The sequence below is a fragment of the Gobio gobio genome (genome assembly GCF_949357685.1).
Source record: "Gobio gobio genome assembly, chromosome: 20".
NCBI classification, from domain to species: Eukaryota; Metazoa; Chordata; class Actinopteri; order Cypriniformes; family Gobionidae; genus Gobio; species Gobio gobio.
The window spans coordinates 33830517-33848053 of record NC_137113.1 but is presented as its reverse complement, the minus strand read 5'-3'; the positions used below and the strand labels follow the sequence as shown (position 1 = coordinate 33848053).

Genomic DNA, 17537 nt, shown 5'->3' with positions numbered 1-17537 from the left:
ATGCAAACAGAGAGAGAGAGAGAGAGAGAGAGAGAGAGAGAGAGAGAGAGAGAGAGAGAGAGAGAGAGAGAGAGAGAGAGAGAGAGAGAGAGAGAGAGAGAGAGAGAGAGAGAGAGAGAAAGAGAAAGAGAGAGAGAGAGAGAGAGAGAGAGATGAGAGAGAGAGAGAGAGAGAAAGAAAGAAAGAAAGAAAGAAAGAAAGAAGAAAGAAAGAAAGAAAGAAAGAAAGAAAGAAAGAAAGAAAGAAAGAAAGGAAGGAAGGGATTTAGAGGATGTTTTAGAGAAAAGACAGGCAGTACTATACCACGCAGTGTCTCTGAAGTAATGTACTAGATGCTCCACTCCTTTTGCCAGAATTTGGGAGAGGCAGAGGGAGAGAAACAATAATGAGAAACCAGTCAATGAAAGAAATGTACACAAGTGTCAGGGGTAGAACAGGAAGCAACCTTAGCATTAAAGACAAACACAACATGAAGGCAAACTTATATATATATATATATATATATATAAACATTATTACGATGGTAAAAATCAGCCATGACAGTGATCAAGGTTGTGCTTCACTCACATGACATGAATGAAAGCAAAAAGAAAAAAAAGGAAGTGCATTCCGTTTCATGCTCAGCATCTGAAAATGGGTAGAATTAAGGTTCTGTCTGGAGCAAGCGCACTGCCAAAGAGAGAGAGAGTGAATATATGTCTTAGAGTCAGAGGGTTGTTTTCTCTGAAGGATCAAAAACTGTAATGACCCTCTTTCTCAATACCAGTCTCCACAGCTGCCATCTGACGTTTTAGCAGTCATCACAGCTTAACACAGCTCGCAAGCACTTTCACCAACAAGCTTTGTGGGGAAGGAACTATCTGTCAATCAGATGGTTAGTTTCCATAAAACGTGATGGATTTTTTTTCCATGAAACAGCACGTCCAAGCTGTTTCTATACAATGAAATGAAATGGGCACTTAAAAAAAGCACCATAAAGAATCATAAAAGTAATCTATATGTCTGTGAAGCCAAAAAATAGGTTTTGAGAGAAACAGAAATTGAAAAACATCTGCTGTAGCTCTCAAATCACAGTTGTATTTACGTACATTCCACTTGACATCTCAAGGTGAGTTGCCATCAAGTTACATCATTAGGTTTCATGTCTCATGATCAAACACCTTGTGTCTCATGAATGTAAGCTTGAACGAGATTTGAAAGCTGCTCTCAAAAAAGCTACCATATGACTGAAGGGAAAAATAAATAGTTTGGAATAGCATAAGGAAGTAAATGATGAGAGCTATTCATCTATTCATCCCTTACAGTAAGGATCTCAGTCACAACTGTATATTTTTAGACAATGAAAAAGATGACGTCAGCAAGTGCTCTATTGAAAACAGCTCAGATCTTCTAGGGAATTTGGTTGAGCGATAAAAACAGAATAAACCATTCAATCGCAGTATGACTGTCTTTGGCTATGAAAACTAGGCAGAAAAACTAAACGGTTCTGGAGATAATAAACTAAGCATACAGGCAGAGGGCATAAGGTAAATGAAACTAAAAGGAGTGGAAATGATGGACTGATTCAGCTCTGGAATTTGATAGGATGGTGGATTTGTGTGCATGACACGAGGGGGCACAAGGGGAGGCAGGCGGTCATGCAGCAAGCACTGGCACTAGTGCACAGACTGGTTCAGTTGGTCGGATGGTTAAGGACTCACTCTGTCTGTGGTGACGTGGCGCACATGGCCGCACACTCCCCGGCTGTGAGTGTTGCCAAGAAGAGAGGAATAGGGGCAAGCAACATGCCCTGTACAGAGGAACAGAGAGAGAAAAGCTGATCCCTGCACCATACACACACACATGTTGTACATACCGATACAGGAAAAAAAAATTGTGTGCAAGCCACATAGGCCCATAAAATGTAAATTTGGTAAAATGCCACGTTCATCTGCTCTGTCAAATGAATACTAGTCTTGCAGGGCCAAAATTTTAAATTTTTAATTAAGACATTTGGACATAAGACATTAAGACAAATGGCATTTTATTTTGTTTTTATGTACTGTTCAGGTGAAGGCAAATTGAAATCAACAATACTAGAAAACTTTTGAAAGTCTTATTATTTCAAATTAAGTCAATTATTTGAAAGTGCTCAGAGTAGCATTTTGTATTTTTTGTCCAGTCATCCTATTTTTTGTCCAGTGATCCTGTAGCCTAATGCTCTTCCCTCCTCGTCATCTCACTAACACCCCAATGGGTGGGGCCAAAGTTGCAATGATGAAGTAAGAGTTGATTTTCTTCTGCAGAGGTTGTCTTTCACCTATCATAGATAGGAAGATTCCAAATTGTTCGCTAGGCTTGGTTAAAATAAAAGCCGTTTTTAGACTAATAAGGAAGTATCCAGTTCTGAAACTTACAGGATACTTTAATATCAAAAGCTCAAGGAAAATTTTATTTTTGTATGTATTGTTCAGGTGATTCAACAATACTATACATTTTTTATTTGAAAGAGTTCAGAATACCATTTTGTCATTTTTGTGTGTAATATGCATCACATTGTCCATTGGGCCTTTCTGAGACTTGGCAAAAGGGAACACTGCTACAGTGTACAATATTTGACAGTGATTTGCAGTGATGAAGTGACAGAAAGACATTCATTTTAAATGAGAATCACTGAAGAAAAATTAACCTAATGCAGCAGCATAGTGTGCAGTTAAGTTATTGGAGCTCATGTGATCCATTTCTTGTGCGATACTAGTCAAAAGTGTGCAAGAACAAAATATAAAAACCAACAAAATATAAACATGATGTAAATAAGTCATTAATTGTACTTTTTTATATTAATGCAGAACTTCTGAACAGAAGTGACTGACAACTTCAATGATTATAAAGTGAGCACTCTTTCGTTGCTTTCTGTAAGCAATTTACAACCCATTCACATTTTGAATAAAAGTCCTTTTTCATCTGCTAGGTGCGCACAGCAAAGTTTCGGGACTGACGACCATATTTAAATGCAGGATTGAATTTGAAATTGCAATGACTGACATGGTCATAATTATAATAGTGTTTATTAAAAAAAATTATAAATATTTTTTTTAATCTCGCGTAGTGAAACACAATTTTTAATTTAATGACAACGCTGTTACCAATAGTCAATGTACGCGTAGTGAAACACAATATTTAATTTAATGACAACGCTGTTACCAATAGTCAATGTACACACTCAACAGCACAGCCCTTTTTCATTTGACCTTTTTCCAAAAACAATACATTTAAATAAAAATTGATTTATTTTTTCCATTTAACTTTGATGTCTATAAATATTTATTGTCGGAAAATAACAAAAATCTATTAGTTTTGGTAAAAGGGTTGCAGAAATGGCAAATCTTTTATAATGATTAAAAATAAAGCAACGTATAATACTTAGAAGGATACCTGAGGATGACAATCACAAGGTTAAGCACCCCTTCACTAACTATAGAGGAAAAAAAGATATAGGCCCTGTTTTGCACGCTATTCATGAAAAGTGCTGACTTCTAAACACACATGCAAATTAAATTAGGACCACACAGTCATCACTGCCCCACTTTTCCCGCCATCAACATTTTCCTGTTTTTGATCTGACCCCTCAAGGGTTTTTTTTTTCTTTTCTGAATAATAACTGCCATTGTTTTTCCCTGTTGTCCATTACCCTTTGAGCACATAACCACCAACCCAGATCCACTGAACTAGAATTATTTCTTCCAGAGCCTGCAAGAAATGTCAGATCATTCACACTACAGAAAAATTTTCTTCCGAACTGTCAAGACAATAAGGACTTTTACATCATCAAGTGGCAGCATTTTCTATTAGAACACAGTGCAATTACAAACTCTTCCATGTATGGATTTCTCAGCATGATCATCTAACTATACTGAGAACTGGAGAACCATACTGGAGAACCAGCCAACTCAAAATTGGTCGCTTGTCAGTTGCTAATGTAAATCACAGCAGCAGCCCTAGAAACTACAACATATGATCATCAGCAGCATTCGGAAACAAGCATTAATCTGGCAGTTTGTTGTCATTAATTAAGTAGATTAACTAGGCCTTTAAAGGAACACTCCACTTTTTTTGAAAATACTTTAGGAATACTAGGAACTACTTTCTCATTCCTGCGTAATAGTCGCGGATCTTCGCGGCAGTACCATGGCTGCAGCAGCGCAATGATATTACAGCGCCTGAAAGTAGCCCCCAGCTAGGTAACTTTCAATGTGACCGGCACTAAGTTTGTGTAGTTGCAGAGAAAGTTTCAGGCTTGCAGCCGACAAATTGTGTTGTGGATTTACCTGTGTGATTAGCCATGGTTCTGTGTGTTGTAAAGGGCTGTGATAGTAAGTTGAAGGTGTATACTACCACCATGTTCCACAGAATACCAACGAATCATTGCGCCGCTGCAGCCATGGTACGGCCGCGCAGATCCGCGACTATTGCGCAGGAATGAGAAAGTAGTTCCTAGCCATATAGGTGTAGAAAATCGCAACTTTTCATTTTCAGTTTGTTTTAGCACACAATGTAACTGTAGAAGAGTCAAGTTTTAAATAGGAAACATATTTAAAGTGTCTTTCTCATTCTCATTTTTTGAATGAGATGCTAATGGACTGTTTAGAATCAATGATGTATGCTAAGCTATGCTAAAAGTGCTACCGCCAGATACAAAGATCGGCTGAATGGATTCAAAAACGCTAAAACTCAACTATTTAACTCTAGGGGACTTGTAAAATGAGCCTATTTTCAAAAAAAGTGGAGTGTTCCTTTAAGAGAATCTGTTAAGCAAGTTAAATATTGTATGTTATGATATGGAACCCTACTAGTAATATACTCAACAAATTCTGCATATATAGATATACACTAAACAGGCTTCTGCCTGCAACACTCAATGCAACTGTCCCTACGTGATGCAGTGTAACCTGGGAGTCATCCCTAACCAAAATGTATGTATAGATTAGGGCTTCACGATCATTTTAGCATCGATATCGCGATGTGTGCATCCGCGATAGTCACATCGCAGGATGTGCTATGTCAAGTATAGGGATCGTAGTTGATCCGTGATCCGTACGGGCCAGCTGCATCCCGGTTCAGAGTGAAAGTATATAATTTGCATGTGTTTTAAGTTGAGTCAGGCATCAAGCGCAAGAGGACTCATGCGCTGTTTTCTGTACGTACACACACAAAGCCACGCAGACAGCATTCATTGTGCGCACAGAAAACAGCGCACAGGCATTGTGACTTAATTTTCTTTTGAGCTTTAACAGACAACATGCATGCAAAATAAAGTCAAAATGCCTGTCTCGCCGAGTATCCTCGTAAACAATTGAGAAAGGAAACGGATGCATGTCATTTATATTAGGTCCATGCATTCATCTTTGAACTATTTTTGAAAATAGCTCATTTTCCAACTCCCCTAGAGTTAAACAGCTGAGTTTTACCGTTTTCGAATCCATTCAGCCGATCTCCGGGTCTGGCGGTAGAACTTTGAGCATAGCTTAGCATAGATCATTGAATCTGATTAGACCGTTAGCATCTTGTTGACCAAAGAGTTTCGATATTTTTCCTATTTAAAACTTGACTCTTCTGTAGTTACATTGTGTACTAAGACAGACAGAAAATGAAAAGTTGTGATTTTCTTGGCCGATATGGCTAGGAACTATACTCTCATTCCTGCATAATAATTAAGGAACTTTGCTGCCGTACCATGGGTGCAGCAGGCGCAGTGATATTACGCACCGCATGAAAATAGGCTAACTTGCGTCAACATAACCAACGTGACAACCTGCTTGCACAAGGAGCGTGCCTTGTAACCATGGAGACATTTGTGAGAGACGATTCAGAAGATATTTACTTTGGTGCAGATCCTGAACCGTATCTATTTGAACCGGAATACCTGTAACTACACAAACGGTCACATTGGAAGTTACAAGGGCTGTGCAATTAATTGAATTTCGATTTCGATTTTGGCTCCCAACGATCACCAAAATAGTACAATCGAGAAAAAAACGATTATTTTGCCATGTTCAGTTTTGCAAGAACACTCTTATTTTGTCTTGCGTTCTGAATGAAACGCGCATGCGCACATCCGCCCCTCCCGAAGCCACAAACTCTCAGGTCGTGAGTCTCGTTACTCGTGTGCATATCATCCGCTGGAATTTAAAAACTCAGCGCGAGTAAAGATGGCAGAAGGAGGGCAGTTACAGCAGCGTTTGGTGAGCAAAAAAGGCAAAACCAATTCCGTTGTCTGGGAACAGTTTGGCTTCGAGGAATCAGACGACGAGCAGAAACATGCTACGTGCAAGATTTCCTACATGGTAGTGGCTGCAACACAAGGGAACACCACAAATTTGTTTAACCACTTGAAAATTAAACACAGAGTGACCTATGACAATCTAATAAAGAAACAAAAACTGACGAGAGCAGGGGTGCCATGTAAATGTCCTTTTTTCCCCTTCATATTTTTCAAATAATTCTCTCTTTGTAAACTTTGTTCAAAGCATGCGAGTGCTGCCATATTTTCGAATATGACCAGTCATTTTTGCCGTCATCACCCGGGTTTAGTGCCAGAAGACGCGAATGAGAAGTAGCGCGCGCTGTGAGAAAATGTGTCTCTGTGCGCTCATCCGAGAGCGCGCACACGTCTCACAGCGCGTTCTCTTTCAAGTCTTGCTCTTGAACGGACAAACTCACACAAAACGTATGTCAACGTCCATCTTGAGTATTCTAGCAGACATAGTCTGTATATGCCTTAAGTAAACTTTATACAGTCGATAAAGACGACGCATATCCGAGCATTAGGTCTTAAAGGGGCAGTAGCCTTTACTGCTGACTGTTTAATGTCAAACAACAAAAGACAAGGACATCACTCACTGCTCTTGATTGAATAGCTTTTGTAAGTTTAATAGGATTAATCTTTAATTTATGCACTCAAATATGCAATGTTATTTTACATTTGATACATTTCTGTACCTGAAAACTAATGTTAGACGTACCTGAAAAACCTGAAAAGCATAGCCGAACCTTATTGTTGATCTTATTTATTGGTGGTTATCATTTTTACTTGAATACTTTTATACTTTGATTTGAATATGTTATATTATTTATTTTAATAGTTCAAAAAGTACAACAAATGTTACAATTTCAATTGAATTGTTGAAAGGTGTCTTTTTAATAAATGCAACACATTCCCAAAGTCATGTGAAATAATCGTGTTACATAATCGTGATTTCAATATTGACCAAAATAATCGTGATAATGATTTTTTCCATAATCGAGCAGCCCTAGAAGTTACCTAGCTGGGGACTATTTTCAGGCGCTGCATATCATTGCGCCTGCTGCACCCATGGTACGGCAGCAAAGTTCCCTGATTATTACACAAAAATGGTTCCTAGCCACATCGCCTCGGAAAGCGGAATTTTTTTATTTTCCTTCGGTCTTAGTACACGATTTAACTTCAGAAGAGTCAGGTTTTAAATAGGAAAAATATTGAAACTCGTTGGTCATTTTTTTGAGCAAGATGCTAACGGTCTAATCAGATTCAATGATCTATGCTAAGTTATGCTAAAAGTGCTACGGAGATTGGCTGAATAGATTCGAAAACGGTAAAATTCAACTGTTTAACTGTTAGAAAATGCCCAAGGTACCCACAGCTGTTTGTGTCACCAATGGTGATCAAGCATCAAAAGAGAATAAGATAATGACTTCTGTAGCTTTAACAAAGATGAAATTATTATTAGGGCTGTCAAAAGATTAATCGCGATTAATCGCATCCAAAATAAAAGTTTGTGTTTACATAATATATGCGTGTGTACTCTGTTAATTATTATTTATATATAAAAACACACACAAGCATGTATATATTTAAGAAAAAAATATTATTTTTATATATAAACATTTATATTTATATATATTATAGATTATATAAATGTATATACAGTATATACACGCAAATATTTCTTAAATATATACATGAATGTGTGTGTATTTATATATAAATAATTAACAGAGTACACACACATATGTAAACACAAACTTTTATTTTGGATGCGATTAATCGCGATTAAACTTTTGACAGCCCTAATTATTATATTAGTTATATTTCATTTATACCAATAACCTGTGTTCAGTTTTACTCAAAACAGATGAACGTGAATATGACAACATTTTAAAAGTGTTATCACATCCATTCGGAAATGAAATGTCTGGTAAATGACCTTAAAAAGATTAATGCTCTATCACGTTTGAAAATAACATACCACCAATACTAAACCCTATCCTAAACCCAACAGTGTGAACAGAATGAGAGATAAAGACACATTTGCTGAAGCAACCATGCCATTTTAGCTCGCTACTAGTCTTTGAACGCTTTTATCGTGACTCAGTGTGTGTCGAAAGGAATACAATTTGTTGGTGTTTTAATGTCACTAGTGTTCATTTCAAAAGGAAACTGTAGTGAATTGTATGTACTGTACAGGTACTTTTGGAGAAAACCCCAGCACCTAACTTCTCTCCCCTCAGATGCATGAGCATCCTTGTGAAATCAGGTGAGTGAAATCAATTGGCCTATGCCTCAGTCAGTCAGTGCTATTCCTAACCATGTACATTATATAATCAACACTGCAGTAGTAAAGCTGACCTGATCCTGTTTTCTTTCTCTGCATATATACTCACATTATGTTGCCTCCACAGGGTTTGAGTATCCTTGTCCTGGTGTTCCGCTGACTCCTTGTTAGCCTCTGACCCCTGCAGGCAGTGGCACTGCATATCCTCTACTGGAGAAGACTATGAAAAATACATATAAAATGCGGATGTATTGCTATGTAAAACAAAGTATAATTGACAGCAAACAAGTGACACACTGGTCTCATCACATCTGTTCTGTTTCCAGGAACATTCACAATAGAACACAATAGAATGGCATTGCAGGTCCTTCTGAATATCAGGTATATCTGAATATCATGAACATTCATAAACACAAAATAAATATGGATTTTATAAATATTTTCAAAAACATGCATTTCATCCCAAAATCAAAAGAAAGAACTTATGTTGTTGTTTTTCTTTAAGGACCATTGAGGTATTTTTGTATTGTGACAATCTCAGCTTATGACAGTTGAGCCATGCAAATAAATGATATATTATTTAAATATGTGAAGTATACAACTAATTAAAATCTAATGAGAATCATTATTGAGAATAATGGAAATTAAAAAAATTACAATTATTTCACAATGCAACAACAACAAAATTATTTGCCTAAAATGAGCTTAATTTTCTTTAAGCAAAATATTATTTCTTATTTTCATTATGATTCAAATGAATATGACATTTTTGTAAAATTGACCCTCACACCGAAAGCAGAAACTACAGAAATAAGAAATATTGTGCAAAATAAAAATGACGAGAAAGGATCCATCCATCCATCACAGTTAAGTACCAGTGTGAGTTAAATCATTGTTATATACGGACTAATGTGCTCACACATTTCTGGGTTCTGGATGTAAATTTATGATACAAAATCGGCAACACTTTAGAATACTGTTCCATCATTAATGCACTGTATCACTACACAGGAACAAATTAGCAATGCAATATTAATATTCTAGTAACTACTATTAACTAACAAGAAACTCTGATTAATGAATTAGTAAGTAATAGCGCTCAGTTGAATGAGGTAGTTCACTATTAGCTAATCAAAAACTACTATATCTTTCATACCTCCCAGAGGACTACTAAGAACAATTATATACGTACAGGCTCATAATTAATGTAAATATACATAATGTATAATTAATTCTAAAGTGAAGATCATGGTAACCCACCAATAACGACTCTATTATCAACTACTTCAGAAGGAATTACAATTTTTTTGGATCAGAATTCTAAAGTGAAAAGCATGATAACTCCCTAGTAATAACTGAAGTCATTGTAAGATTGACTTTTTTCTAAGGTTTTGGACAATAATGTAACTAATCTAAAGTAATTACTAATTATTTGGAATGATTGGGCCAGTGCCACCACATTTTATGCTTTTGTGCATTTTTGGAGATTTTGTTACATGGACTTTTAATTAAGTGACAGAATTATCTTAGGTTTCTTTAAAAATATCTTTGTATGTAACTAAAGTCTTATGCATTTGGTCACCCTCATGTTGTTCCAAACCTGTATGAGTTTATTCTGTGGAACACAAAATAAGGTATTTTAAAGAATGTTGAGCCGATTTTCCACTGCCGGGCCAAACTGTTCTCTTTGCTTGAACGTTGCAGCCCAGCCGGCATGGATATGGTTTCATTTTCCACTGTGGGGCTGATAACAGAGCACTTTGGAATTGCCTTGGTAACGCAAGAGTTCACATACAATATAAGATGTAAATAGCGGCAGCGTTATGGAGGATGATTGGAAATTTATTTTATTTTTATTATTATTTTGTGTTTATGTCGCCTAAATAGCGCGCTTAGCCAGCTACAGATAAACTGGTAGCCAGACAAGTGACCAATCCTGATTTGCGATCTCACTACACGCATTCTACCTGCACGGTTCAGGACTGTTAGACAACCGGGCCAAGAATTCCGGGGCGAGAATGGTTTGTAATCATGCCGTGCAGGCATAAAGTGGAAATACAACTGGAAGAGGTCCTTACCGAACCATTTGGCCCGACGGTGAAAAAGCGGCTTTGGTAACCTTTGGTAAGTTACTTAAAATTACCATCACCTCTTCAAAAATAATTTGTCTCCCAACTCCCAATTTGTCAGCTCTTATTGACACTGCTATCCTTCGTAGAGCAAATACTATTATACTAAATCCTAGTCACCCTCTCAACTCATGTTTCACTCTTCTTCCCTCTGGCCGCAGATACAGACAGCTGCCTCATAAGAAATCACGCCTAGGAAAGAGTTTTGTACTCTCAGCTATAAGAGCACTGAATTTAAATAATGTATAATTTCAGGTTTATACAGTCTTTGCTGCTGATGCTATCTTTGTTTGTTTACTTATGTGACCAAAATATGTGTTCTGTGTATTCTGTAGGTATGTTGATGTTATACGTGTTGAATGTTGTTTCTGGTACAGTCTGTGGAAATGAATTTCCTCTACTGAGGACAATAAAGAATAAATCTAAATCTAAATCTAACCAGACAGCTGATCATAGCCATTGACTTCCATAGTATTATTATTTTTTCGTGCTATGGAAGTCAATGGCTACTAGGCTTGCTACGATAGTCGGTGTTGCCGGTGTTGCCGGTGTTACCGGTGTTCACACTCAACACCGGTTACATCACTTGCCACCGTTGTTCAGATTTTTTTTTTTTTGTATGGCATTCTACTTTCGGTTAGATAGAATTAGTGATTTAAAAGCAGAGTCGTGATTCTGGTATTAACGGTGTTGACACACGTCGATTAACCGGTGAGAAAATGTCCTCACCGTCACATCCCTAATGGTCCACTCTTTGATTACCAATATTTGTAAAAATATGTTCTTTGTGTTCAACAGAACTTAACTATGGACTATCTTGGGTGAAGAAACTGTGGTGGGACAGGGTTCGCCCTTGGGAAATAAAAGACTGGTTTGGGGGAAAAATAATGGTGAACAAATACACAAATGAGGGAATAAGACTTATATAAGGAATAAAATCAAAAAAGTTCAATGACTATAAGCATACTATAAATATTACTGCCAAAATGATGCTTCAAAATGATGAACGAAAGAAAATAGTGGTAAAATAATTGTTGGATTGTGTCTAAATACATATCCAATGGCATCATTTTTAGGCATAAAATCAAGAATTCTCACACAGTAGGTGAATGCATAGAACATAGTTTTGTCACATTATTGTCATAACATCTGCCCAAAATACATTGCACATTCAGTTTCAATAGATTTTTACTGTAGTAATGTATCAGTAAAAATGTTGCATAAACTGTCAAGTTGCATACATTTGTGTATTTCCATATGCAAATGATGATGAAATTGACTTGTAAATAAGATCTAAATATCATAAAATCACAAAAGAAGTGTATCATTTTAGTGTTAAAACAAGAAAAGAAAAAGAACTTTGTGTTAAACCATTCACAATATTATAAATGCTTTACTTTCCATAGCACATGCCGATGATTTAGCATAAATAACACGCTAATAATAAAAAACATTTTTGTTCAGTGTTTAAAGTCAGTTCCTTCCAAGTAAATATTTAGGCTATAATACACACCAGCTGCTGGGAAAGTTCAGCAATCATCCTGTCTTTGCTTCTGAGCTCATTTCTCAGTTCTTGAACCTCTTTTAGGAGCAGCTCCACCTAGAAAATAACAGAAGACAAGGGTTGATTTCGATGAGAATATGTACAATTTCTAAGTTATTAGCCTAAGATGCTTATTTATTAATATCAAAAATATTACACAATACACAGATTTGTTTTTGTTTTGCGATGAGTTGGCTCTGCCATTGGTGCATTAATCTGAACTCACAAAAACTAAAAACTTTGCATTTGTAGTTTTTAGGTGTGGTGCAATGGACTGTGCACATGCTTAGGACATGAAATTATGCCAATATGGGTCATGCCCCAATCCTCGTGAAGACTTCACAAAACTTCTTCAGTATGTTTGATATCAATATGCAGTGGTCAGAAGAGACGCAAACAACACTGTCACAAAAAATAAAAACGAAAAATAATAAGCATGAATCAAAAAATGTAAAAAGCATTCAAACAAATAGTAAGCACGAATCAAAACTTTAAATCAATCACATTCAAAAATGTTGTACGCAAAACTGAAACATGAATTCAAAAAGTTATCTAAATCGCATGCAAAATCATGTTTTGTACTTTTATGCTGTTTTCCCTTAAAAGCAAAATGTCATGATTTAAGGAAGACAATAAGATCTTACCTTCTGATCAAGTAAAGACTGGTCAGTGGATTGTGGAGTATAAGCCTCTAAAGTCTCTTCAACTGAACCATCTGTCTCCATCTAAAACAACCAACAAATAAAATCAATCTTGTAGTGTGTGTGTGGGGGGTGGGGGGGTATTGCTGCAAATGTGGTTACACTAAAAATTTTCGCTCAAATATGGAACGTTTTGCATTCCGCAGTGTACAAAAGTTCCAGATTGTTGAACTCTGACCTGCATCATATGACGAGAAGAATGAAAGATGATTGACAAAGTTACTATGGGTACAGTAAACAGTCGTGACAAGCTAGTTAATTTCTCTAACAGTGCATTGTACCACGGTGGTTAAGCAGTGCGAAAACAAGCAGTGGTTAAACAGTGCGAAAACTAAACACTCGAAAATCATGATCAGTTGTGTCGCATGTTTGGTATCTGCTATTTTTGACCAAATTAGTATTACAGCGACAGTGAGCACCAAAGACTCATTATGTTCTGCAATTTTAATTTAACCAACATCTACAGAGGTGTCATGTTTTGTTTATGTCTGGAAGGCTGCTTCGCAGAGTGCACACTTGAAGGGTTGCCATGTCCATTTATTATATGACCTTTTGGGCTTGTTGCTTGAGCTTGACTCATAAAAGTGTGGCAAGTGTGGGACTATTTTGGTCTTGTTTTTAATATTAAAGTGCCCCTATTATTTTAAAGGTTCCTTATTTTGTTTTGGAGGTCTCCTACATCAGGTTTACATGCATCAAAAGGTTTCATTTTCTCATAATGAATATATGAAAAATGTATATTAAAAATGTTTATGTTAGATGCGATTAGTCGCAATTAATCGATTTGACAGCACTAATACATACATATAAGTACCCGAATGACCTACTATATGTATATATATATATATATATATATATATATATATACATATAAGTACCCGAATGACCTACTATATGTATATATATATATATATATATATATATATATATATATATATATATATATATATATATATATATATATATATATATATATATATATATATATATATATATATATATATATATATATATATATATATATATATATCTGTATGTATTATTTCATACTCTGGACTATTGTATTTTTAACCCCTCAATAAAAATAAATATATAAATAACCAAACCAAAATAAAATGAAATTCTCTCAGAGAGCTGACAGTGATAGACTAATGGTATTCGTAGAAATATTTTGTAAGATAATTTTTTACCCACTCTCTCTGTCTTTCAAAACACACACTTGAAGAACTCGTAAAAGTACATTTGCGTGCACAGGCCCCATGACAAAATGGAATGGACAAGTAGGAGTGTCCTTTCTTCCTTATGTGTGATATTTCCATACTACCATAATATCTTACTCATCCTTTTATCCCTTTAAAAGCCTTCAAAGCCTTATTTGGGCGAGTTTAGGGGCATTTAAGTAGTTGTAAAACTCTAAGGAGCTCTAGAACATGTCCCACCTATCAGAAATTATCTACGATCAGCTCTAAAGAGACAGTTTGAGCTCATGTAGACTTATGTAGGCTCAGACTTAAAGTCACAGCTTTGTGGACAGTGCTCAGACACAAAGAATAGTGTCTCAGATTATCCGAATTTGAGTCCCAGCTTGAGATCTTGCTGTCTCTATCCAGTTTACACTACATGCAGCGACAAAGCAACACAATCCCATTCGTTTTAATTCGATTTCCGGCGATCGCTGCTATGTTCAACTTTGTGCAAATGAAAAGCGACTTTCAGGAGCGACAACCAATAGGAGTGAAGTCAGTGGAGTGCATGTGATCCGTCGCTCTTCAGTGCTGAGACAAGACGAGAAGCTTGTATTAGCATTCAGCAACTTTCCTATAATTTATTATATGTCTCTGTGTACATACGGTGGTACTCGCTTGGCTGACTTGGTGCCTGAATGGTTTCGTGAGCACAGATAGACCGGCATTTGCCCCTTTGCTGCAAATAAATAGCTGAAATATAGCTATTAAATAGCAAATCTCAAACCTGTCCTGGGGACCCCTCATCATTAGGGCTGTGCAAATGCCCGTATTATTGATTTTTGCACACATGGTTTGGAAGAATCTTTTTCGCGTCTTTTGCAGCATCTCGCACATGACACAACGTTCTATGTGGTGCTCATAGTAAAATAAGTTAATTTTATTTTAAACACATCTCTAGACCAGCGTTTCGTGTTTTAAACGCAAAAATTTGTTCTGTGTGAATTTACACTTAATTTTACCCTTAATACTCTGTTTTGCCGCAGTGAAAGTTTGACAGGTCTTGCAAATTACCTGGTCCTTATCCTGGACTGAATTCACCTCCCTGTTTCTGTGCTTTCTTCCATGGCGTAATGGTAAACACTCTGTTCTGGTCTTGCGCTAGATTAAGGAGCGCTGCATTCAGATTGCACTGTAGTAGTTGTCAACTGTAGTAAATGCTACACAATGGCAACTGGACATATTGGTTTAATTTTGCCATATGTTTGAACCAGAAACTGATTCAGAAGAAAAGGAGGAAGAGCAAATTATACAGGGTCATTGTACTAGAATGGTAATGCGCTTTCGCTCTCTACAATGTCTGAAACATAATGGTAATCGATTTGATTAGCCTTTGACAATGTTATCAACAGTGTTGGGGAATAACTAGTTACATGTAACGAAGTTACATAATTTAATTACAAAATGAAATGTAACTGTAATCAGTTACAGTTACTGAGAAAAATTTAATTACAGTTATGAAAATGTTAATAATTACAAAGGGGATTACATCTGAATATTTTCTATGCCTGTTTTTGATGTTTAGTAAAGCGATGCTATTCTGATGCTTTTGATTGGTTCTCGTTTGAATTTGCAGCGCACCACGTCTGCCAATTACATCAATCCACATTGCCGCTGAAAGCTTTAGGCTACAACCTGTCTGAGAGTTGTCACCATGGTGATAAAAATGAGTTCCAATGCTGGAAATTTAAAAAGAATTTTATGCAGAAATCAGAAAAGGGCGCAAATATAACAGTTCAGTGCAAAATATGTTTGCGAACTATTAAAACGCTATCAACATCGAAGGTGTCGAACCTGAGGAAGCATCTCCTATGATGAATGTTAACCTTAAGCGAAGACTATTAAGTTTCTCTATTAGTTTGTCCCGTTTTGACTTGCAAAACAGAGCTATTTAACTACACAACGATTGGTCATTGAGTCAATATTTTAGGTGGAATATAACTATTAAAAATCCCATGCATGTTATGACGGCTACACTGTTTGGGTTTCCAGTGAGTATGATTATATCCTTGAATAACTAGAACTAGATACGTTATATCTAGAATATATCCTTGGTTCTGTTAGTGAGAAATCAATATTAGGTCTCATATGGTATAATGTTTTCCCTTCACACAGACATAGTGGTAAATCAATAGTGGATTTTTTATTTTTTTTATTTTGTATCAGTCAGAAGAAAAACATGTTTTTTTTTTTTACTACAGTATAATGACATAGAATTGTGTTTTGAAAAATAACTTAAATATAACTATCTCTGTTTTTTAGAGATTAACCCTGGTTAAAATGTTTGAAAATGACAAACTGTTGAAAACCTTCGTTAGAAATTTAGAAATGTAATCAAAATTTTATTTAATCGGGTACATTAATGTAATCAGTTACATTACTTTAATAATAAAGTAATTTAAATAGTTACACAACATTTGAAATAGGGTAACTTGTAATCTGTAACCCATTACATTTCCAAAGTAACCTTGTCAACACTGGTTATCAAACAGCTAATAATGTGTTGCTAATGATACACAAACCATGGTCCCGCTCACCAGCTCAGAGTCAGACAGCTTCCTTTTAAAATCTGCATCCCTAATGATATAGGAACCAATCCCGCCCTGCACATTGACGGGATTGGTTACATGTTTGTGATGGTAGGAACACTGTCTTTTGTTTTTAAAGATAAAATACTCAGCAAAGGTGTTGTTGACTGATGAATTTGCACATGGCTTGTCTGAAAGCATATTAAAAACACCACATAGACATATAAACAACATTAAAAACTTGATTTTCACCACAGGGGGTCTCTAAATAATACAAATATACTTTATGTATTTAACCTCACATTATTAGCCAATTCAATCATACCAATAAGCAAAAAAAAAAAAAACTTCAGATAATCATTACATTTGTGTTTCTTTTATATTGCTGTAGTAATAGGCTGCATCCAAAATTGCATATGTCCCTACTATATAGTAGGTGAAAAACAGTATGTCTGAATTCACAGTACTTATACATATGTACCCGGATGACCTAATTATTCCGGTTAGATTCTAAAGTGTGCATATGATGGACACTTTACTATCAAATGAGGCCACAGGAGAGGATATATGAATTGCAGTAAAGTATCACGTCATTTACCAGCGTCAACATCAAATGTAGTACATCCAGATTACATTCATAATACACACGTTCATACTAAATAGAACATACTTTTTTAGCAATTGCAAAGTAATTACTTATTCAAAATAAAGAATATTTCAGATGCAGCCAGAGTGTACAGGGGTGAATTTGCATTTCCTTCAACCTAAGGCTTATTAATTTCGCTGTTGGTGGCCGTAAAAACTAACACTTACTTTTAAATT

At 36.0% G+C, this 17537-nt stretch overlaps 1 protein-coding gene across 1 annotated transcript in view; it reads right to left on the bottom strand.

The window, feature by feature from the left end:
- The window catches only part of ccser2b (coiled-coil serine-rich protein 2b), a 100357-nt gene that overhangs the window by 15944 nt on the left and 66876 nt on the right, over nucleotides 1–17537 (bottom strand). Inside the window, exons 8-10 of the mRNA XM_079845713.1 lie at nucleotides 12887–12967; nucleotides 12213–12299; nucleotides 8680–8790 (exon numbers count right to left, since the gene is read on the bottom strand). Of these exons, the coding sequence (XP_079701839.1) occupies nucleotides 8680–8790; nucleotides 12213–12299; nucleotides 12887–12967 (279 nt within the window). The remainder of the gene's footprint in view (nucleotides 1–8679; nucleotides 8791–12212; nucleotides 12300–12886; nucleotides 12968–17537) is intronic.